The 25304-nt window shown below is 43.3% G+C and overlaps 1 protein-coding gene across 1 annotated transcript in view; it reads right to left on the bottom strand.

The window, feature by feature from the left end:
- Positions 1-15430, bottom strand: part of LOC104038742 (lethal(3)malignant brain tumor-like protein 4) — a 37367-nt gene extending 21937 nt beyond the window's left edge. Inside the window, exons 1-10 of the mRNA XM_075721893.1 lie at positions 15317-15430; positions 10971-11124; positions 7691-7799; positions 6981-7152; positions 5471-5528; positions 4308-4396; positions 2928-3032; positions 2141-2276; positions 1546-1637; positions 409-560 (exon numbers count right to left, since the gene is read on the bottom strand). Coding sequence (XP_075578008.1) covers positions 409-560; positions 1546-1637; positions 2141-2276; positions 2928-3032; positions 4308-4396; positions 5471-5528; positions 6981-7152; positions 7691-7799; positions 10971-11124; positions 15317-15430 — 1181 coding nt within the window. The remainder of the gene's footprint in view (positions 1-408; positions 561-1545; positions 1638-2140; positions 2277-2927; positions 3033-4307; positions 4397-5470; positions 5529-6980; positions 7153-7690; positions 7800-10970; positions 11125-15316) is intronic.
- Between the last annotated feature and the right edge of the window lie 9874 nt (positions 15431-25304).

The raw sequence follows: 25304 nt of genomic DNA, 5'->3' as shown, positions 1-25304 counted from the left end.
CTACTAGTCCTGGAGAAGATGTTACTAATTCCAGGTGGTGTCATTAGTGGAGCTTACTCTTCCTTTAGCTCTGCCAGAGGAACGGATAACACAAACATTCCCTGACCTGACCCGAGTCAGCCAGCTGCATTACCTCAAACGCTTCTTACCTCGAATGCTTCACGGGCAGTTCAAGCTAACCCCGCTGGCTTTGCACTGAGCCAACTGACGAGCACTCAAACAGCAGGGGAAGCTACTGGCCAACTGGCACTTTGTAAAAACCCAAAGTAATTACTCAGATGCTTGAAAACCAATTTAAGATCCCAAGTTTAGTGACCACATTTAAAATATTAGATATTACCCTTAGTGGAAGAGCAAAAGAAACCACAGTCTACTTGCAGATATATATTAGAAATAGAATCTCTTTACCAGTAGTCATAACTCTCATCCCAGTTATCAAAATGAATTAGCAGGCGGTTATCCACCATGTCCGTGATGGTTGCGACACACATCAGTGACGGATTCTTCTTGTCCACTGCCTCTAGTTTCATTCCCAGACGAAAACCAGAGGGTGTGACAGGCTGAGGAACAGGACATCAGGAAAGGGAAATCAGCCATGTTCTAGGTCAGGCCATTTAAATTACCCTTATAAACTCATGTGTTGCAGGTTGTAACCCCAAAACCCACAGACCAAAACACACTATAGTTACTAGCAACTATAGTTACTACAGACAAGATTTCCATGTGTTCTGGCAATGATTGTTACTATTTCTAAAAAAGAGCTCATGTAGCTCGAGTAACAGAATCTCCAGGTACACAACACCACTACAGATTCAAAGGCTAAGATGCATGCGCCTTGCAGTGATGAGTATTGGCTGAGGGTAAGCGTGAGCACTGCAGGTCCTGACTTATTAGTGGAAAAGTTAGAGAGCCTTCAAGGAAAACGGGTGACTCGGAAGCAGAGCAGAGCTGCACAGTTAGACCCTGATCCTGCTGAAGTCAGTGCTCTGTCCATCTGCAGCGTCAAATCCGCCAGACTGTGAACTTTGTGTCATCTGAGTGACACAAACCGGGAGTGAGCGTTATACAGGAACTGAGGCTAACAACCAAAAAGAAAGTAACAGTGGGTGAAGGATGAAAAATGCTCAAGATCCATAGCCTCATAATGAATCCCATGGTGCACATGAGTATGCTGCTGGAAACCAGAAATTATTTTGGAAATGATTAAATTAGAGGAAAGTGACACAAATATCTTGACTGTAGGGACACAGCAAAACAGACCGTTGTAATATATTTAATAAATGGTAGAGTAAATCTTTTCCTCCAGTATTAAGGAGGAAGGGAAATACAAATTGTCTTTCTGGAAAGTCAGTGACTGGAGGAAGGAAGAAAAATTGTACTAGTTTCCCATCTTAAAAATAAATCACAGCAGGAAATAGCTTGCATCTGATTGTACCATGGTTGTACCTCTAACATGAACATATTAAAAACACGTAAATATTCTGGTCAAAACTCACTTAGCATCAGACCTATTTGAAACATCTTGTATTCAGTATCCCCACTTACAGTGCTGAGGGTCTTAAAAAGGCTTTTTGGAGCTGCTTGAGCTTTGCAATTCTTCAAATAGGAAGTCCAATTAAATTCTCCCTCCTTGAAACCTAGAAAGAGAGATAAAAAGATTGTTTTACACAGCCCCGTTACATTCAGATTGGTTTTTCAGAAATGGAAATTACCTGGGAATAATATGAACTTTGCAATGTAACTGCCCTTCTACAATCTTCAGGGGTTATGCATTTCATCTAAAACATCTCTCTCCTTTTCAGTATAATGTCCAATCATTAATCTCAACCTTCAAATGTTTCTAGGAAACTGAATGCAGGAAGAAGCAAGTTCTGAACCCCAAAGAGACTCCTTGCTTTACACGCTCATCCAGTAAAGAGTTTCTAATTTGACTAACAACGTCAATCTTTGGGAATATCAAAAGGAAGCTGTTTTGCTCTTTTGTGATTCATTATCTTAGTTACACCTCTTCCCTTTAAGCCACTCAGACTGAGTTCCACAATGAAATCATACTAAAAATGAAACATGCAGAGCCAGGACAACTAGTTCTTAGCAGAATTTATGGTTTCTTGTACACCATTCTATTTTTTTTTTTTCATACCTTTAGGCGGGAGCAGCTTATGACTTGTTTTTTCACACCAGCCAACAGGATGGATGTCTGAGGAATCAGCATTAACCCAGAAGTCATAGCACTCTGGATAGCCATCAAAGTGTAATCGCATTCTGTACCCTTGTACCTATAACGAGGTGAGCTCTGATTACCATAAAGGGTCATAAAGAAGTGAAAGAAAAACACCAATCAAACAGTCCTTCCATATTTGGATTTATAGATAAAGTAAATTTAAGATCTCATTTATTTCTCAAAAGTCTAGTTTTATTTTTCCTCATTTACGTCTCCCAGTTTCCATGCTCCTCTTTTCCTCACTTCAAACAGCTGAAAATAAAATTGGTCAGTGTAACTTCACTGGCCTCCTATTCCACACTCATGCACATACTACTGTGCGGCAATATCTGGAGTACAAATGCAGCCCAAGAACTTTTATGTCTATACCAGATCAACACAGATTTCACATAATTGAAGAAGCTTAAAAGCATTTTGACTTGCTTATATTTACTAAGTCTCAGGGCCTAATTGCATTGTTCTTTTTCATATTTGTTCATTGCATGCAATTAATAGGTTTACTACTCTGAGTTACAATTGCAAAAATCTGACAGTGGGATTTCAGGCATAGATCCTTAACCACATAACACTGTTCCTTCAATGTCACCTTGAACTCCCCTAACCATTAATTAATTAAAGTGCTATTATTCTTATGTTTCACTTTTTATTGCAAAAAACCCTAAATGTACATGGGATTTTTGGAATCAAAGATAGGAAGAGCAACTACCTCAGCCACTGTGAGAACACAAAATCGAGAGGGGTGTTCAGGATCCAGCCCTTCCAATTTCATTCCAACTTTAAATCCATTGCGGCCTTGTGGGAATGATTGATACTGTGACGGGAGGGAAGAAGGAAACATTTGTTTTTAATTCCTAAAGACCAAATCTATTGCAGAGCAGTCATCAGATATACTTAAGGCTTCAAATTTTCAACTCAGAGAAGAAAATTCTATCACTAAATGACTGCTGCCTTAACGGGCAGGTGCGGGTACAGAGATCAATAATGGCACGATCACCATATTTCAGGTTTACTTGTTATTCTAATTAATCTCTCAAAAACACCGAACCACGAGCCTGTTGCAATTAGCTATGAACAAATCTTTCGGCAGATGCAGAAATGAGCTCTATTCAAACACAAAAGAATCCCCTTTATAGCCCAATGTAGGAGGGCTGGCAGAAACAAAGAGCCAGGAAAGCTAGAATCACTTTGCCTGTGTCAGCACGAGGTCAGCAGTCCAGACTTTCCCAAAAGGTAGCTTCTCATCTTCAAATGGTAAAAGGGACAAGGCATGTTTGATCTGGAGCCCATTTACACAGTCTTTCCAGAAAACATTTGTGTTTTGCATTTATTTGCAGTCTTAATCCAAATTAAAGATCTGAAGTACAGTAAAGGTTTAAAAGAAATCTGAACTGGAATTGCAAATGGTTTATTGCATCCACTCCCGTTACCTGACTTTCCTTCCCATCTCACTCCGTAAGGTGCCAACAGCCCTGGGCTCTGAAGAGCTCACTGGGAGCTGAACTTTTTTTTAATGTGGGCTGGTGCATGGCAGTGCAGAAGCAGCTTCACCAAGGCGGAACTCACCCTCTTCCACCTTCAATGCATCAGCCTACGCATGAACACAACTTCCAGCTTCCATCCTAACAGCCGCTTCCCACTGAGACAATCTACAGCATTCACAGAGCTAACTGACTTGCAGCTTTCTAGAGAGGAGGGATGGAAGGGGTGTTGTACAACTGCAGACGAAGCACAGGACATATGAAAGACATTAAGCTCCCCCTCTCCAACATTACTTGGAGATTGCCTAACAGCCCATTTCCAGAGCTACCCAAAGCAGATCGAAACAGTCATTGTTTATTTCTGAGTGAGATTCAACCAGCATTTTTTACACCCTCGTTCGGGATGAGACTCACGGGGCAGATGCTTGTTTCCACAGCGCTTCAGGGCTGGAAACAAACGTGGGGGTTTAACTGCCTGCTTGCACCAAAACAACTCATAAATGTAACTGCTGGCTTGAGGGTAGGCTCCATTCCTACCTCCACCGAGTTAGTAATTCTGTGACGTTGCCTGAAAAAAACATAGCAAGAGAGTTGAAAAAGCTGCCAACCTCTCTGAACACTTTTAGGGGAGCAGCTGGCATCCGTTCCTCTTCTAAGTAGGAAACCCAGTTCCATACCTTCTTCTTTCCAGGGACAACTAAGCAATCAAAAACAAAGAGAAAAATGAATGTTTCTCTCAGACTCCTCCTGCTCTGCCCTCTCTTCTCTTTCTCCTCCCATGTACACGCCAACGCTGTTTTGCTGTTGGACCCCAAAGGAGGCAGTGTTACCCAACCTTTGAGGAAAGGTATGAATTCCAGCAGTAGGAAAACCGTGCTCATTTCGCATTAAAAAAAAAAATTTATTATATCACAGGTCAAATGAATTGTGGCACCCGGATTGCTGGCAAGCTGCCCATGGAAAGTTGCCACTGTAAAGTTTGGAGAAGATATAAGAACTTAAAATTGCAGAAAATAATTCCTTCTCCTGGTATTTCACAGAGGAGTAAGGGGTTAGATATAAACTAAAGACAGCACAAAGAGGCATACAATTGCAGCTGAAATAAACCTAAAACAAAACAAATGAAAAACCAAGTGAATTTTTGTTCAGTTCACAAGATTTTTTTTTAATATATATATATATACACACAAACATATATTTATAACCTGCTAATACCACAATGCATCTGCTAGAGAGACAGCTACCAGTACACAGACAATGAAAACAACAACTTGGGCAGGTGTTTGGACTCGTTCTAGTAGGACCACGGTCACACACACAGAAAATTACATTTTAAATGCATATTGAATATCTCCCCCCAGTTTACATACGCTAACTCCTTTAAGGTATATAATAAACTTAACCCAAAGTTTATAATCAATCACATGTTGTTTACAACTCATTTTCTATTTAGCATTTGTAGTCTGTGGCTATGAAGCTCTCCAAAGTCAGTGGAAAAAATATTCTTAACTGGCTTCAGTGAGCTTCGAATCAGGCTGTCTCCCTCTAGATCCTCTACCCTGTGCCCATCATGCAGGCAAATCTCGTATACTCTTGCTAATACATTTCAGAAGACTGACTGTGGTAAGAGGGTTATGTTTCTAATAAGCTATTCTGAATGTGAAATGAGCTCTACTGTCCTCTCCTCTTCTGTTTACTATTATTCATTTTATAATAGCTAGCAAAAAAAATCTATAAACATTAAAGAAAAGAGACTATGAGCTTAGCTCACCTTGTTTTATTGGTTTAGTGTTTCTGCGGCTTTTCATATTATTTGATTTATTCTTCTCCTAGACACAGATATGTTAAAAAAAAGTTTAGCAATATTGTTTTTTTCCTCCCTCTTTGATCATCTCACAATGCAGGTACAATAAGGATGTAACACGTAACTAACAGGACTATTAGCTAGCATTATTTTCTTTTGAATAACCCTGCAAGAACATTAGTAGGGTATGTTGCATATATAACTTTGATCCTGCAGTATCCCAAAGTGCTTTACAAATTATTTAATATATGCTACTAAAGTTCATTTAAATATGGCTACTGAAGAGCAACATGGGCCCAAAATCTCCATTACAATACACAGGATTTGCTTTCTGCAATGCAGGATTTACTGCTCACATAAGCAACCTTACTGCAATGCTCCACTTTCCTTTTCCTTTCAGAGGTTCTTATGTCCATCTATACCAGGGAACGGATACAGAAAAAAAATAATTTATGAAGCCCTGAAGGAAGCAGAAGCCTCAAGTAACTACTGTCATAGATGAACACCCCAGAAAATGTGGTCTCCCTGTGTCACACTCCGAGCCAGACTGCCAGTCACATTTCGTCTATGTGTTTTTCAAACTCATGTTAATTCACCCAGGGTTGTCATTTCTCAAAGCAAACCAAAAAGGGTGAAATCTGAAATGCAAAGCTGCCTGCCAAATGTGCCCCAGAAGAGAGAGGGGGGCAGTTTCAAATGAGAAGGAGAAGGGGGAAGAGACAGAATGCAAGTACTTCTGAAAACACACGGACTTAACATCTTATACACATCACAGAGAAAAGCTGAGCAACAAGATGAGTTAAACTGTTCACGACATCAGAAGTTTCAGCTTGCATTACCAACGAACACCTACCCCAGCATCTCTGCATTACAAAAGCACGTGCAATACGTGACTACAAATAAAATGGTTCAGGCCTGAGATGCTCCGCATGCGGTAGCAGAGTGCAGGCTTGCACAAAGAAGGGCCCCTAAAGGGAGTAAGATGCTTAATGAAAGCTCGGGAAAGATCAGGTCAGGACTGAGGTACTTCTGTTCATCCGCCATTAATACAGGTTTCTAGTAGTGTAGTGAGTGTACATGCAAGTACCTAATAAAAAGCAATCAAACTCTGCGGTTTGACACTAATCTTCAATATCACATAATAGCACTTGACTGTAGTCAGATAAAGTATTTTTGGAGGCATGTGTTTTTATTACTGTGAAATACACTTGGTGCACAGGGCTATAGCTACAGCTACGAAGATACAGTCTGAAATCTTGACTTTGACTTCACATGAGCTATTCACCCTCATGACTCCTCAGACTTCAGAACAGATACTCTCATTACTGATGTAAATCAGGATCAGACCCAGACCATTCTCATGGGTACAAAACAACCTCCTTCAGCTCAGTTTGCATTGCACAGTGAAATCTGAGACACAGAATGGTCCCTGCTCTTCACAGTTCTCTTTAAAGAAAATACATGCGGCCTCATTTACCTCATCCTCATCTGCATTTTCCTCGTCATCCTCAGACTCCAGAAGCAGCCTTCTCTTCCTTCTGAGACGTTTGACAGGTCTGTCAGCCTCATTCACCTGACAGCCACTGCTGGTATTAAGATTTCTACTATTTCCCCTGTTTCTGCAATCATCTGGAATGTCTCTGGTATCACTAAACATCCAAAATTGAAAACAAAATCAAATTAAAAGTGCAACAGTACTCCCATAGTATTCCCAGTGTCTCTGTGGAAGAATGAGGATGCCTGGGCTGAGAACCTAAAGAAGCGAATCATGTTTGCAGGATTTGACAGACATATACCTTTTAAAAGCACTCCAAATACCGGCACTGCTCTCACCACCAAAGCAGCTCAAGAGGGGTTTTAATTTTGCCCTTTTACAACTCTACAGGAAGTTAAGATGTCATCCTTATCTGTAGGATGGGGAACTGAGGCATCAAGCACACAACCAGCATTTCCGCAGGCTGGGAAGAGGAGGACGGAGCTGTAGAGAGGAGCTTTCCTCTGTCGGGCCGGGAGCCTCCAGGCTCACAGCAAGGTCACAGGCAGAGCTGCGCAGGTGGCTCGGCTTCAGCCGTGCCGCAGCTTCAGCTCCGAGGATTTCGTTCTACTCACAGCACCACTCTTCTCTAACACAGTGTCCTCTTTAAACATTTTTAAACACAGAATAGGAAGAATGTCAGGTTTCTTTACCTGTCCCTGTGCTGCTGGGAGCCCATTTGAGTACAAAACTTTCCATTCTCAAAGCAATCCATTTGCTCACAGGTTTGGAAATGGGCGCAGGGCACGTCTTCTCTGGGCACTGCAGAAGCAAAGAAAAAGACAACTATTAAATTAAAATGTTAAAACACCTTTCATGCAATTAGTTCTGTCAAAGTCCTTTACAGACTTCCATTACGTGACCCGCAGTGAGGGAAGTAATTATCTGTGTGCTGGCACACAGAAAGAATGTACCACCTCATTAAAGAAAACTCCCTTTTATCTGTAATATTTTAATTTTGGAGAAACCCTGCCCTCTGTAGAAGTGATAAAGGAGGATATAATCTCAAGCCTATAACCAGGACACAGTTACAAACCTTTCTGTATTTCTTTATTCCTAGTAACCCTCTAACTTGAAAGACAAATGTCAAACAAGTCCATCTTGTTTGGATACTTTTAATACAGTTGGTTAAGTTTAAAAACTTCAGCCTTTATATATACTTTGTACATATGAAAATCCTTCATAGGCAGCCTCTAAAAATAGCACATTATTGATGGAAGAATAGAAACAATTATTTCTGTATCTAGAGCAAGGGATACATATCAATCTTTCATCTGAATGAAAGCATAAAAATGTAAGGAATAACTCCAATACATCATTTATGTTTACTTTCTCCTATGATTTGAGTTCTCCTTAATGCAATTAATTTATGTTTAATATTTTAACAAAACACAACTACAGCGATACCCATTAGCAGGCATCTGCACTATCCTGACGCATACTTTGCTCAAGTAACCTGACGTGCGAATTGTGCACATGGGCTCCTACGTATACGTCATTCCTGTTCTGCATTTAGCGGCACCGTCTGCGTGCACTGGTTTGATCAATCCATTTTTGAATGCACCATTAAACACTTCAAAAGAAAAAAAAGAAAAAACACACCACATCACACAATCCAGAATGCTGAGATATGAGTCACTTGGCTTTTTCTTTAAAGCCATTTTCATAGTCTCCTTACCAGTACTTGTACCCATTCTGCTAAGACGACTGACATTTTTCATTCATATCTGATTGCTCCCTATAGCCCAATACAGATGTCAGATGGTGCTGGCTGGAATTGGGCAGATAGACTGCCTACGCACGGAGCGCACGCATGCCTGCTTGTATCACAACTTAAAGCCTCTCCCTGTGCCATTGGGGACCAATGATTCTAGGCAGGGAAAAGACAGAACAGGGAAAACTTGCAAGAACCAAGAGCGCTTGAAGAGCTCTGCTCAATTAGAAGTCACACCGATCTATGGAATACACCTGGACTGAAAGGGTGTGAAAACGTCTTGGTGCTGAGGTGTCCATATATGAGTTGGTTCTTTGCCTGATGGAGCGACATCTCCTCAGCTCGTGCAGACAAGGAGAGTGACCCGCAATCAGCAGGAGCGTAAGCAAATGCCTGAAGTGTAAGTGAATCTGCAGAGCTTACAGTGAAATTCGGGATGAGAAAAGCCAGCAGGGAAGACAGGTACAAAGCCTTCCTACCCCAAACCAGAAATAGTTCCATCAAAATCCTGGGGAAAGCCAACTGGTAGACACTTGTCCAGGCAGGCAACAAGATGAGAGATCATTCTCTCCCCAAAGAAGAAATTCCCTCCATAGGGGTGTGTGACTTCAGTGATGTAGCTCTGCCTTGACTAAGGATCCAGCATCGCTAACACAAACCTTATACGAAGAGTTGATGTCCTCTCAGCTACTGCACCACCAGGCACCGGTGATGTCGAAGACAACGAGACACTGAACAGGCTCCAGCTGCTGTCCTGTGGTGCCTGTGTGTCCCAAGCCAATTCTCAAGCCTCCTGCCACCACCTTAGAAGACAATCTGTTTCGGTACAAGGCAAACCTATCAAGGGCTCCCTATGCCGCAACCACATGCTGTCATGTTTAACCAAGAGCATCTTTAAAATATGACCTTGGATGGCTAATGGTACTCTTGGGATGAGAGCTTTTAATTGCCACTCACTCCCTAGCACTGGTCTCCATTAGCACTCTCTGGAAGACGCTCAGGCACATCTGCAAGGGAGCTCTACTGAAACAGTGAGTAATTTAATCAAAGGAAACCAGTGATTTACCAAAGTAAGTGAGGCTGGCCAGCTTAACCAAGCAGTCTGGAATGAAAGAGCTCTAAGGTTATCATATAGATATTCTGTTTTGAGCTACTCCTTTCTGGATAAACAGAGTAAGAACAGGTCTGCAAAGAACTGAGGTATTTTTTGTCCATTACATGGATGTGCATGTCCAGTAAAAAACTCAATTTTTCCCTAATTCCAATTACACTAGCCTTGGAAACCTCAAAACTTTTATGGCTAATAGTGTAACTCTTGGCATAAGCCAGGTTACAGGAGACTCTCAAGGATGTTCTTGCAAAGATAACTAACACCACTGAGGATTCATCCTGAGCCAGGAATCCCACATTAGCACAGCACCGTGCCATCCATTCGTGCTCCACGCTGCGTAATGCATGCAACCAAAGAAAGGAATGACGCTGGAAACTCCCGTCGCCCCTGAGAGCGGTCAGCTAAGGCACAGCTATACGAGTAAATCAAACAGTGCCAGGTCCTGCAACTCAGCCACGTGCATCTTTACCACAGCCCTGGGGCACTTCTGGCCTAGGGCACCTAGCACCACCCCAAGCAATTCCCAAGCACGGTTCAGGAGTTGTCACGGAGCTGAGACACTGCCCAGTGGGTGCAACCGCTCTGTTTTGGAGGCTGAGACTATTTAATAAGGTATATATGACCAGACCATTCTGGTCTCAAAGTCCCAAAACAGGCAGTTTAGTTTAATACAGATGCAGACTTAATTGCTGGCAGGACAAGTAAATCACCGATGTTAAGGAGAAACATTGATGCCATTGCTGATCCACTACCCTGGAAAGAAGGGGCTCCAACTTCCCAGAATCACCACTTCAAGAGATCCCAGGACGTAAGTTAAAACTCAGCATGAGAAGGATGTTTGACTACATTGACAAAACTAGCTCAGATCGTTTATATAACCACACTTACCTTCCACAAAGGCGAGCACAAAGCCTGTGCCAGGTACTGTTATGACTATGCAGTAATTACATTCACTCTAACTACTCCTAAAATACTCGAAATAAGACAGCGACTCACTCCACACGCTGCGCCAGGGAGCACCATGCTACTGAAACACACGTTTCAGTTAGACCTGCTTCTAGAAGCTTTTTCAGAAATGGTATATTCTCTTCCACAGCAAAAAGCTCACCTTCCAAATCAGTGCTAGAGGCAGCGGAAGCGTTGATAGCAGCAGGAGCAAAGCTGGTTGGGCTGGCATTTACTGCTGAGGCTGAAAGAGCTTTTATGGCTTCTGCTTCTACTTCAGTAATGATTTCTAGCAGTCCAAACTCATTTAAACGGAACTGCAGGTAAGAGAAGAAAGCAAGCAAATAAGCAGTAGTATAAGGGCTAGGAAGTGGGACAGGAAAGAGTACAGGATTCCCTGAGGAGCAACTAGGTATGGGACAAAAATGAATGGCTGTATGTACATTAAAAAGCATTAAAAGTAAGTAACAATAAAAGAGAGGAACACCCGACACAACTCTTCCTCAAAATGCTACCAACGGGCCCCAAAAAAACCCCAACGATGCATTTTGTTGTCAACGAAGGAAAGCAATGTTAATTCTACCTGCTTTGGATGTGCTCCCCTTATAAAACCCAGACCTCTGACGAACACATCAGAATACCCTCAGAAAAGCAGTTTAACCCAAAACTCTGCTCTGACGGTTTAAACTCATCCAACAAAGCACAGTTACTTCTAGCGCAGTTATGACATACAACAACTTCCCTAAAATCTCAGCGCAAGCAGGAATCACCCAGCTGACATTGCCAGAAAGGTCATGTTCCAGCGGAGAACTTGTCCAATACGTCCCTCAGCTGGAGCTGGCTCAGAGCACAGCGACAGCCGGGACTGCATAAACACAGCGAGCATCTGGAGCTGCAAAAGGCCAAGCGGTTCTCAACCCTTCTTCAATGACACTTGACAGTCCGGTGGGAAATGAACTTCCCAGGGGAGCAGAGGAATGCGGGGATCGGCAGAGGCAATACTGTTGAAGAACAGCAGACATTGAAAACTAACCAGCCTTTCTTCGTCTGATAAGCTCATCCTTGTACAGTATCACTTATCAGTGAAAGCCACAGTGGGGCCCTGACCCAAAGACAGAGGGGGGAAGTCTCAAGTCCCAACCAACTGTTTCCGAACAACCTAGAAGTGCACCTAACAGAAGCCACAGGCGGTGCAGGTAGGTAGGTGACATGTACCAGTATGGCCAGGAGTCGCAGCGTCCGAGCTCCCAGACCCAGCTCCCCCAAATTTTGACCCTTAAGAAGCCTTCCGTCAGCTGCTGGGGCAGGTGACCCTGCCACGGCGGTTCTGCTAGCACACCCATCCCCTGCTCCAGCTCACCCGTCCTCTGCTCCAGCCCAGCACCTGCCTGCCAGCCCTGCACGCACACTGCCTGTCCTACTACAGGCCAAGAGCAAATTCAGATGCAGAACAAGAAAACCCCTCTAGACACACAGCGAAGCGCTCACGCCGTGGGTAGCTATGGAAAGGGAATGATATGTGGCAGACTTCAGAGACTCAGACACTCTCATCCATTAACCTTAAAAAATTTCTTAGGCTATGAAGGAACGCTTCATTGGTCCAGATAAAATTATTAAAGTGTGCCAAATAGTGTCAATGTGCATCTTTTATTAGTCCCAATCTGCAAAGGCAACTGAGCACCAAAAAAAATATTTTTTTTAAAAAAACACCTTTCTGATGAGCAAATAGCTCTAAAGCTTACTCAGTCCTTGATCTTCTTTACTGTCTGCAATACGGAGCTACTGAACTCCAGAATGAAAGAGACAAGTCAAAGGTGGGTTGCATTTGCAAGCTCTGCTCTCCAAAGCTTTTATTCATAGCACTTTATTAGTTTGAGATCTTTTCTCAGCCATCCGCTCCTCGCTCAAACCTGCTAAAGCCATTCAAAAGCATTTGCTTCACCTCTGAAGCAGGACTCCTCATTGCATGGAGAAGCACCGTTCCTCCTCTACACCTGCACGCTTCCTGGGCTCAGGATCCTGCCTCCAGCACCCTATCAAAGCCTTATCCCAAACGTTCTTCCCCCTCTTCCCTCTTTTTTATCTGAAACCCGTATTTCTTAAAGCTTCAAAGATTCTGGACTTGCTTCTAAAAAGCTCGCTTCTTCCTCTGCAGTCCTGAAGAGACAGAGCATCTTTTTTATTTCAGCACAAAGAGAAACAACCCATTTCAAAGAAATGATAATTCTAAGTGGACTAAGTTTCCTGCAGGAGACCATCCAGTTTAGAGAAGAAACCTATCGCTTTCCTCAAACGCCAGAAGAGCAGGAGCACAGCAGCGCAGATCCCAGGGGTTCCTCGCTACGGCTGATAAGGAGAGCTCAGCATCACGAGCAGAAGGTCAGTGGAAGGAGCATCTCCAGAGCTCTACGTGCCATTAAGCAGCAGAGCGAGCGCGAAGCAGAGCTCGCAGCTGGAGGTGGGGAAGGGTGCCAATGTCATTTTGTATTAGCAGATTAGTCTCTGGGGCAGTGACACTCCTGCATACAAATTAACAGTTCTGATTCAGCCCAAACCAGTGAAGACAGCAGGCTGTTACTGCCTCCTTTAAAAATCTGATGGCGTACCTGCAGCCACATGAGCCGGTGAAGCCCAGCCCAGGCCCCAGAAAACATTAAGTTTGTGTTACAAAAATAACGAACATCTTTGTTAGCAGTCTCTGATCTGATGCTGAGGACTGGCTGATCCAAGGAGGCAACCTCCAGTTTCACCCTGAGACTCTTGAAGGCAATATCCCTCATTCCTAAGTTCTGGAAATGCATAACTGTGCTATTATCAGGACTGCATCTCAAGGCAATATCCCTCATTCCTAAGTTCTGGACATGCATAACTGTGCTACTATCAGGACTGCATCTTCCTTTACACAACGGGGTTCAATATAGCGTGTTTGCCAATACAAAATCCACACGAGCCCTCCACAAACAATCTGTCCTTCCTGAGATTTTTTTTAAGGGAATTAAGGATAAATGTATTTCATTCTGCATGCAAGAACTGGAATGTAGCAGGAAGAGAGGGGGGGAAAAAGGATTAAACAGCAGAAGCAAAAAAAAAAAAACCCAAAAACCCAAGTGTTTGGGATTTCTGCGGGGGCAGGGGGGAAAGTGCCTGGCATCTTAAGAATGAAGTGGCTTCCTGTGCAGCCAGTTATCATGTTCCAGCTAAACATTTCTACCACACTCACTAACCACGGTACTCTGTGCTCTTATACTTGATCATCTAATACAAAGCCATACAATATTATCTGGTGTCTTTCAGTCTAATAAATAATGTGGTGCTTTGTTGATTCTCTACTATTACGAGGAATCAATAAAAGCGAAGCTGTTTCTGCAAAGGAACGTTACTGCTGTTTAAGAGAAAACCTGTGGTGACACACTGTTAAGCTCTTTTAAGAAGCTGAAGTATAATGACTTTGATTGGCTATAGGGCAAAAGTTAGGCCACTGCAAAATAATCATCCAAAGCACCTCCCAGGAAGTCAGTGGACCCAATTCCATGTCAGTAAACCACTGATCTTGAAATACTCCAAACACGCAAGTTCATCCACGGTGTCTCGACATTTGCTGGCAGAAGCATTTTCCTCATAGCCTAAGCGAGGTCTGACAGCCCAGTAGAAGACTTTTCTGCATAAAGGGAGGAGGAGGAGGGGAGGAAGGGGAAGACTGCCAACACCCCCAGAAGGTGGGGGTCCTGATTCTGAATGCCTGATGCGATACCAACAACCTGATTTTTCAAAGCTCTCCAGTCCCTTCAGCACCAATTTATTTCACTTGAAATTGATTTTTTTTCCCCCCCGAGATTCAGAACCTGCAGCCTTGAGGGCAATTTTATGTATTCATTTTCAGCCATCAGAAGTGCGATCGAACTGAAATAACAGTTGAAGGTAATTTGGGAAACAGTCAACAGACACTCACCCTCCTCCCCCCTCTAAGACAGAGCACCGTGTTTGTGACCATCAGATCTTGGTTCTGATTTACATGAGAGCTGTATTCATCACTATCCTGAATATATAAAATATAGACAGCTGCCAAAAGCTGCAAAAAAGACCCACTGACGTGAAAAGAACCTGAAGACTCAACCCCACAAATTGAGAAAATTTGTCTTTCTGAGAACATGTCTCTCTCACGCTGGGCTGAAATTAACAGGATTTCTTGCCTGAGTACGTTGTACGGACATGACTGAGAATTAGGAAGATCAGGCCCATAACTTCTATCAGCAGAAAACAATTATTTAAAATACTTCCTGCCTTTAGAAATCAATTGAGCAAGAAATTAGAAGGGGAGAGGGAGTATCACCAGGCTTTCAGAAACGTTACTAAAATTTCACCACTTCCTTGGTAACACCAACCCAGTTGTTTAAAACAAAGTGTTTTCTCTGCACAACTTTTATTTGCAAACTGCAGAATATATTGCAAATATTTTGCAGTGCCAAATGCATGGTGGCCACTCAGGTAATGCGTTCCTTGGTTTCTTACTTGTATGTTGCTACCAGGCAAGGTACCAATGCCGTCTTTCCAGTCTAAGGCATTCAATATATCGCAGTCTGCTGCCGGGATGCTGATGATTCTCTCCGAGACATTCTGCTCCATCTTTCTGCTTAGCCTTTGGGCTCTTTATTTAATTTTAAGAAAGAAAACTAGGGTGTGAAAACAAAACAAAAAGGCAAAGAATAAACAGGCCCGTTGCTTACACTTCACGAAGGGTTTTCAGAGCAGTATTAGCTTCAAAAGGTGGGGAAAAATGTCAAACTTGCATTTTGCCCATGACACTTAAGTAACTATGAATAGACAGTTCAGAGCATTAAGCATATGTGCAGTTTGAGGACAAAAAGATAAACCAGTAAGTTTTAACAGTTACTTGATTTGTATGACGTTTTTGCCAATTAAAGTCCACTGGCAAGATCCTGGGGTGTCTGGATTCGGTAGGAGCTTTGGCCCAGATATTAGCACCACCAGGATTTAAAATGACAGAACACCAATACAGGGGTGTATGCACAAACTCGTGCACTATATACAAGCGCCAAGTCTGTACAACTTGGGGGGAGCAGCAGCACCTAACGGCTGTTGCCAGGCCCCTCTGTACTGCTGTAACGTCAAGGCTCTATGCTAGAAATGCTGGAAAGCTCTTAAAATGCTTAAGCTCCACACACTGCTCTCGCGTCCCAGCAAATCAACCACTGGGCTCCGTCAGAAGACTCGACTAAAAGCCATACTGCTAGATGGGATCCCCATATGCAATAACCCAACTATTTTTGTGGTAGACATTAGCCAAACATTTGACCATAAATTAACTGTATGTTCCTGCCCTTTAAACGTAACCTGAATATTTTCAATCTATGAACTGCTTGCTTTAAAAAAAAAAAAAAAAAAGGAAAAAAAGAAAAAAAGATTCACAACCTTCCCTTGAACCGTCAGCTCTACTAATTTTCCCAGTGTGAGCAAAAGCAGTGATGTTAAGTGCAAAAAAGCACAGCCCAGCTGACAGGTCTGACTGCATTCCTGTGGGAAGGGGTCAAACCTGCCCACGGTCGGGGTCTCTGCTGTGATCTTTGAGTGCTTGAGTTCAGCAAGGTCACTCTGAGCTCTTAACTCAGAGTAGGAGCAGGCATCATCCAAGGACTGTGTGCTTGATCCGCCTTTGGCAGACCGATTCTCTCCTCGAGCACTGGAAAGTGCCTTCAGACACATGGCCAGGGCAGGTTTTTAACTGCTGAGCGCTTAAATGAGGGCAGGCAAACTCCACTCCTGAACTGAAGCCTTCCACCATGCTAGACCTTCTACCTACAGGTTGTGAGTGTAAGTTTAATTCAGCCAAAGGCAAAACCACAGATCTGATGTGGGATAATTTCTGACGCTTGAGCATTCCTGCATCTCTAATTCAAGCATCGCAGCTCTTTATGGTTATCTTAATTGGGTCAAAAGCAGGACAGGCGTTTGTAAACTGCAGTACCAAATATCTTTGGGTATCACAATCTAATCCCTGTAGGAGGAGCTTCCCCCAAAAATATAAAATCCCAGCTACTTACAATCCTGCATAACTGTGAAGATTAGTGGCATACGGGCTAGTCAGAATGAGCCAGGAAGGTGAAAATGGGAGCAAAGCCGAGCAGCAGCCAAGCTGCAGAAGCCCGTTCAGCTTCCACCGGTTTTAACCGAACTGCAGGCGCGGAAGATCCGCAGCCGGTGTCCTTGGCTACGTACACAGAACGGATCCGCATCAGCACCGCGTGCTGCGGCTGTACGGAGATTTATGAATCGGACTGAATAAGCCTTATGTAGGGTGGTATCGAACAACTGCAGCCAAAGGCTCGCCGTACATTAATATTTGATGTAGCCTTGTGCATCTACAAACACTTGTTTGTAGCCAGTGTTTTGATGCCGGTTTCAGCAAGGGCAAAACCATCACTTTTTAGATGTTATTCTTTGCATTCAGGCTTTAAAAATAAAGAAGCTCAAACACCAAGACTATTTACAGAGCTCCCTCTGGGAGAAGAAGTTTGGGAGATACTTGGACAGAAGTAATTAAGTTGCAGAATTTATTTAAAAGGCAGAAAATAATTTTGTGCTAACCAGACAAAGCCTGATACAATAATGGGCCTTTTTCAACTCTGTATTTCATAAATCCAGTAAAACCCCCAGAAAAATATAATAAAGAAATTACTTTTCTTATAATGCTCCCTATCAGTAAAATCTACAATAAAATCAAGATAGCCCAATAAAGGGAAGCAAACTGTGCAATTAAAAAGACAGCAGAAACTAACTTGAAACATTTTGAAGAGCCGTAGCCAAGCACGAATGTTCCCCGTTTGTCCCTATTTGTGATTGCTTTTCATCTTTAACGTTTTAAGACTCGGAAACATTAACACAGAAGACGATAAGGCAAAACTAAGATGAGTCATTCGGTCCCAAGTCGCAGATTCAGACTGATGAAATGATAAATGATTACCATGCTGGCAGAGATAATGGTTCATAATTAATATGCTACTACCCAGACCTCTGTGCTTTATCTTCAGATAGGGAATCCACAGGCAGAGGAGGTCAGAAATACTCTGATTTTGATCTCGTTTCTGCCACTGAGCCACAGTGCAGCCTTGGGAAACTGCTTCATCATAGAAGCAGTAGAAAAGCAGCTTTGGCTTTTAACATCCATCTTGCCTTAGTTAGGGGATGGAAAAAAAAAAAGGAAAGAAAAAAGGCGCATGTTCATACAAACAAATAAAAGCGTGAAGGCTAAATGGGTGGATGGGGGTTCACTGTATTTCTCTCTACACCATCAGACCTAATGGGAAGAGAAACATTTCAACAGAAATCACATTTCAGATGCTGCCAGGTTGGTTTCCAATCACATGAGGATTTCAGTGTCTTTATACGAGGGTAAATATGAGAAACACAACGGTGCAGTAAACGCAAAGACTGTAAATCAAGTAACAACACTGAAGTTTGCAGCCCTTCTGGCTAAGCCTCCATATACCAGGAGGCAAAATTCCATTCGTGGAGCAGCTGGCATCAAGAAAACCATCTGATACTGTGCTGCTCTGGGAATAACCGACCTACAAATCACCTTTCTTTCCCCAAAACAGAACGGGAAACTTAGCAAAGCTGGTCACTTAATTCAGTGTAACATACACGCATTCAAAGCGAGCTGGCATTCAGAGCTCTGTGCATCCCCGGTTTCTTGTAAGATTTGGCAGCGGTGTCTAACGCCCAACGCATTAGATCTGCCAGTCACTCTTATGACGTTACTGGAGAACTGAACTGCAATTTAAACAGAAACAACAACAAAATTTCATGACTTCTCACAGAGTACAAGTAATCTGGTCTCAGAACTGCTTTGAACACTTACCGGTTCAGACACAAAAATCATTTGCCTGTCCTTTGCTATGATGATGACTGATGATACTTTACTTACCCATCAAAAGCTATTACTCACCTCAGGCAAGTAATATTTTGCAAGGCTGAACTAATACCATTACCAAAAAAACCAGCCTCACCTCCAGGAACCTCATCAGTCAGGGACTGAAATGAACTTTCAGAGCCTGCAATGGAACCGTACCAGCGCCTCAAGAGAAAGCGTTAGTAGCCACTGGCAAGCATTTAACAGTGTGAAGAAGACTTAAATGCTTCCACTACCTATGTCAGTAAAGGGGGGGAGAAAAAAAAAAAGATAAAATTCAGAATTGAGGAATCCCAGGCTCCACCCATTGTACTTCCTACTAATTTTTGTTTCTCATGAAAAGAGAAAAATTGTAACTACAAAACAAGGAAAACACTGCTCTGACAGATTAGAGGAGGGAAATGGTCTAGGAGAAGGGAGGGATGCTTTGGGCTTGCAGCATGGGCTGGAACGGACGAGAAGCAAACACTTCTTGTCTTAGCTCTGCCGCAAGACCGCTAAGATAAACTACTCTTTTTTTGGGAGTTTGCCATGTTCATTTGTACAATACAGCTCTTCCAAGGTTACCCTAAGTACGCATTAATGTACAGATTGTGCTTAGGTGTTATTGTGCTGGGAGACAAATAAACAGGCACCACGACAATGCGACTTAAATCAGTTTATAAGATCAGACAGCAATATTGTGAGTTTACTCTAAACCCAGCAGCTGATCCCAGTATTAAGCCCAAATCAGCAAAGTAGCTCGTAAGCTTCTATCTCTTACTTTCTTGACACAGTTGTGTCAAAAATACACACATGCGCACGTATTTATTTTAGCTGTCGAGAGAAAAGCACCCGCGCGGGCTGTGGCTGCTCGCCAGGTGAAGGCGCTTTCTGCAAAGCGCCCGTTTTAGGCACAAAGCCGTTCCCTGCCCGGCTGACAACGGCAGCCAGCTCTCCCCACGGAGCACGCTGCAAAGCAAGCGCGTGGCAAGTCAGCGGCAGCACGGCTGACTGTGAAGGCTGAGCGCGGCGCCGCCTCGCTTCTAGTCTAACTATCCCCACCTGCGATACACTCCCTTTGCTACTTTTCTCTTCAGATTTATGCGGCATCGTGCAGCCAGCAAGGAAGCAGCCTCCTGTCCTTTCCGCTGCAGGAGCTGGACGAGGCACTCGGTGCTGCGCTGGAGAGCACTTCGACCTGTTCCAAATAGAAGGGGAGGGACGCAAAAGAAGGTACAAAATCTAGTTCTATGTCCACAGCGTTAATGCTTTCTGTTCGTTTACTGAAAGCGAGGAACAGAAGCACACCTTAACCTCATTTTTACAGCTTTCATAAAAAGCGTTTGGTGCCAAGCTGCTCGCCTCCTCCCGCTCCCGAAGAACGGTGGTTCTGGGGAAGGCACCCGGCCACCGACAGAGCCCCGTGCGAACCTGACAGGCTATGGGCTCAGCCAGGAGGCCCAGGGACGTCTCCTCGCAGCCCCAGACCGTGACACGACTGACGCCAGTCTCTGGGAACCCCCTGCAACCGCTGCAACACTTGCACACGCTGACCAACTTCACCCGGTGCCACACAGAAATCATGCACCATAAAAACTGTCACGGTCAAAGGAGCTCTGCAGGAGCGGCCCAAAGCACTCCCTAGCAAGACACTGGAATTTCTGCTATTTCTAAATCTGATCCAATTTCTACAACAACAGATGCAAGATATAAATACTTTCCATCACTCGTAATCAGAACTATTTTCACTCAAATCTTAACGACCTGTAAGGAAGCTGTAAGATTTGTGATTCAAGATAAAGTCAATTTTGTGACAACATAAAAATTGCAGTGCTGGGGGAAAAAAAAAAGCGATTCTTCTAATGGAAAACGAAAAGTTCAGTCACCCCACTTACATGTTTAACTAAGACACAAAGAATTAATTCCGCAATAAAACATGCTCTTAAAAGTGGAAGTAGTTAATGAAAACAATCAAGGGGAGCACACCATTACCCATAATGTTTTGTTGTCATCCAACATTTATGACATCTATAACGGCTGCACGTTGGGTGTAGGCTCCCAGACAGACGTTTTAAAGGGATGTCAAGTCTCTGCACTGGTTATTTTATTTGCTTCTGTTCTGAAGCCACTTTACTGCATTGTACTTTTCCAAATACTTACAATTTTCTGGGGAATAATTAAGGTCTGTTATCTAAACTCCAGCTGACTGATGTTAAGGGGACTAGACTTAAAACTCCAGAACTACCAGTACCTACTCCACCAGTTTTTCATGTGTCACTATGACACCAACGGCCATCGTTCCACGTTGAATAATGCATGTTGAGTGCTTCAAAAGAAAAAAAGTGCACAGAATTGACAAAGCAAGCTTAAAAAATACAAGTTAAGTGTAGGCTTGTCTTTCAGATCCATTTGATGCTGAAGTCAAGAGGCAGAACCAGCCAGCGTGCCCATATTCTGTGTACATAATTGTGCAATGAAAATTGCAAAACAGATTTTTCTTCTGGTATTTGTTTTCTAAATAGCTTGGTATAGTCTGCACTCAAATTGTTATTTGCCGATTTAGCATTACTACAGAATGGAGGAATTAAAGTAAAATCTGGCACAGATGGCCATATACAAACATCCAAACTTCTTTCAATTAAGCATCACATGCCTTGTTTGTGTTAAATACAACGAGAAATTGAAAAAATACTGCTGTCCCTGTTGCAAAAAAGGTTAGGTCAAAAATGAATCTTCTTAGAAAAGCATCTGAGTCTGAAAAGTGAAGTGTTTTGTCAAGGAACTAATTAAAAGAAAAACCTGGAGTAGTACTTTTTCAGGCAATATGAAAGAAAAGCACAGCTTGCACACATACATAAGCCATTTTCCATCCCTCCTTTCCCATCAGAAGTTTCAGCAAGTACAGATGGATTGATATCACAGTCATGAAGGGTGAGCGGGGGAAGAAAATGTGCAAATTTCGTGAGCAATGTTGCTTTTATTAATCCAACAGCGCACTTATGTATATGCTTAGGCCTATTTGATTTCCTACAGGATTTTGTGCGCGCTTCGGGGCTTCACTGAAAGCATCTACCCAAGTGCCCAGAACCCCACACTTTCTGTACTTTGACTACATCACCCAACTTTTCACCTCAAAAAGTTATAACCCAAATTTCCAGCTCTTTAAAAAAAAAAAAAGAGAAGAAAACCTCACCCACAGTCCACACAGAAATACCAACATTTTCCAAATGTGATTTATAAACATCTTGTGATTTATAAAACAAGGATAAAGGAATGATACCTTGGGCTCCGATATCCCCGTATCAGCTCTAGCACAGTAAGAGTTCCAAGCCAGAGTTGAGACGCTATTTTTCTCCAACAACCCAGTACCGTCCCGATCTTGCCACGCCTGCCCTCTCAACCGAGCGAGCAAGGGCCGCTGCAGACCCTCTCCAGGCATTTCAGAGGCAACTCCTTCTCAATACCCCTTCTGCAGCCAGGGGCGACCCGCTGGAAGTACAGAAATCTGCACCTGGTTTCAATACAAGTGAACGACAATAAAAAGGACTGCCGAGCAGGTAAGGGCCTGGCACTGTTTGGAATAAAGAAATTTTTTAAAATACACCTTTATGGGACTGACCTTTTTCCTATATATTTACTTTATTAAAAAAAAAAATTAAGTGATCCAGTCCTATGCTATCTCATTTGAAAAGCTGTATTATGCCAAAATTAGCTATATTCTGGCCCCGAAGCAGACGTAGCTCCAGCACCAACAGGGAAACTGGCTCCCATGGACAGGAGCGGACAGGACGGAGCTCAGGCTCCAGGTCCTGTGCCATGCTGCCATCCCTCCCTAGCCATAGACATCCTCCGAGCACAGCACAGGGAAGAAAGCATCTCCTTAGAGCCACGACAAGGGCACGTGAGTTTAGCAGTAACAAGGGAAGTGAAGGCTGAGACTACTGTAGCTCACCCTTAAGTTCACTGCAGCTATTTTCTCCCTGCTCCAGCGTTCTCACCATTTGTGTTCCAGCTTCTGGGGACACCGTGAAGTAGCATCGTGGAGGCCAAAACCAGGACGCAGTCAAAACAACCAAACAACCACCCAACAACTACGTGCAAAGGGAAAAGAAAGGGCCACACAAAGACGTGCAGCAGCAGGAATGCAAGAAGAGCCGCCATGCACTATTTGAAAAGCCATTCTGCTGCTGGCTGGAAGACACAGCACACCCCTGCAAGCCTTCCAAAACTCCTGTCTCCACCAACCCCACCGCAGAGAGAGCTGAGCCACACGACTTTTAACAGCGGTGACTATTCCCGTGCCTGGGATCATCTGATGTGTCAGCGGGACCTCAGCTCCGCACCGCCCCGCTACCAGCCAAACAGCGACACGCCAGGAAGCTTTGATCTGCCTCACGCCAGTCAAGAATGATCTCTGCTGCTGCTGATGTTCAGGTTTCTTGCTTAAATCACGTTATTTTGTTCGGTTTAAAAGCTACAGCATAAATCGGGTTATCAAAACAAATCCTGTGTGGTTCATGAACACAGCTTCTACCTCTGTTTGCTTAGATCTACCGTGCTTTTATCCCATCATTTAGCTGGATTCAATCAGAAATTAAAAAAAAACAAAAACAAAACCAGGAGATGAGCCAAAAGATGCTAAACCTAGTAACAAAACACCCATTCCTTGGAGGTGAAGTATTTTGCCAATAAGTTGAACCATCCTCTGGAAAGTAATCTGCCAAATTTAGCAAAGCACATCTGCACGCATACCTCACCTGCAGAGCACAGTCAGTGCTACTAATTAGGAAGGACGGGGTTTGGTCAGGTCTCTGTTTGCTTCGACTGCTAATTGATTCCACGTGTTGGAGCTTTCAGCTGCCAGGCTTCATTAACAAGTAAACATTAAGATATTTTTCCCCCCAGTCTCTGATGTAATTTTTCATCCTACTGCGCTACTTTCTTCTCTCTCCTCTACCTCAAGACAACACACTGCTGGAGAGCTTGAGAAAAGGCTGACATAGATTAAAAATTATAAACTATGGGAGAGAGGGAACAATGTTCATCTGGGGAAGAAGAACTGACACTGCAAGTCGGGAACCACCTTGTTATTCCACAGAAAACCACAACGGTCCAGAGTAACTGCTGCTGCAGTTCAGCCTGGTTTTGACCCAGTTTAACTATGTTATCCTGATATTCAAATCGTGCAATTCGGATAACAGGACTTAGGCCTCCAAAACCCTTTCCTGCACAGAGGTGAGGCACGGACCGGCACAGGAAGGCCGCTCAGACGACACTCCACGCCTTCATCCACATCCACATCTCCATCACCGTCTCCATCGCCAGCCTGGGAGGACCCATCTTGTTACCCATCGTTACCCATCTGCCAGTGTCAGGCTTCTCACCTCTCGAAAAATACCAGCGTTCACATGGAAAAGGACAAGGGGGCTACACAGAGACTTTACGCTCACGTTCATATCCCCCCCGCCAACGGAATGTATCATCATACCTAGAAGTGTTTAGACCAAGAGCTTTGCATGAGGTAGATGTGAGATAAGGGAGAGCCAGACCTTCTCCTGCAGATAAAACAACACAATTTTAAGCCAACCATTATAAAGTAAAACTGCAGATGCAGTTTTAAATAAATTCTAGATGCTACTTTTAATAATCAGTCTAAAACCCATACTCCTGCTACTGCCTTCAAATTCCAGTAAATAAAGACCTGGTGGTAAAAAGTGCAGGCAAACAGCACGGCTGAGGCACAGAAAACACGCCCTTGGGTCCTGAGCAGTCAGTCAGTCAGGGATCCTCTGCAGAGCACATCTGTTTGTAACCACTCACTGACTGCAACTTACTTCTTATGGCAATAAAAACCACAAAGGCAAGATAAATTAACTCTGGCCGAGAAAAAATGGAACTGGCCCTGCACGATCTGCCCAGTAGCTGTACCCAGTTGTACTCGGCAGCTCAAATTCGGGATCCGTTTCCACCTCTGTACTCACGATGAATTACAATTTATTTCACACGCATTCAGCCTTAATGGGATTATTTGCAACGTAAGGTGCAATCAATTTTAGGCCAAAACTAGAGCACAGAGGCCAAAAATGTCCTCTGTTTTAATTGCATCTGTAATTACTTTATAAGGCTACAATCCAGCAAATTACCCCGGGGACTCTTACTAATTATTATTACCTATCTTACACCGCCAAGTAGAAATACTCACTGAGGAAAAGACTGTCCCCACCCTCAAAAATATATAATTTAAATAGACGGGACAAGGAAGCACAACAGTGACGCCAATGAGAGGGCATCGGACTGCTGTTGATTGCTGCGTGGTAAGAAGAGCTCGCAGCACCAAGTGCCCCTTTTCCTCTCCTTTTACTTCTGTTTTATTGTATAACAAGACATGAACCAGGGAGGCCTTATGCAATTTGGCACAACAGATGAGAGCTCTTTATTCCTTAATCCCAAATACAGACTAACGTGCCTATGTGTTTGTTTCTTTTTTAAACTTATCCGGGTGGTATTTGGATAAATTAAATGTTTTCGTATTAAAAATCTAATCCAATTCCTTGCGGCACCGAGAGTCCTAATCCCCTTCTTCCGAAC

This window comes from Pelecanus crispus, chromosome 16, assembly GCF_030463565.1.
Source record: "Pelecanus crispus isolate bPelCri1 chromosome 16, bPelCri1.pri, whole genome shotgun sequence".
Taxonomy (NCBI): domain Eukaryota; kingdom Metazoa; phylum Chordata; class Aves; order Pelecaniformes; family Pelecanidae; genus Pelecanus; species Pelecanus crispus.
Note: the sequence above shows the minus strand (reverse complement) of the source record. Positions and strands in the feature narration are given on the sequence as shown.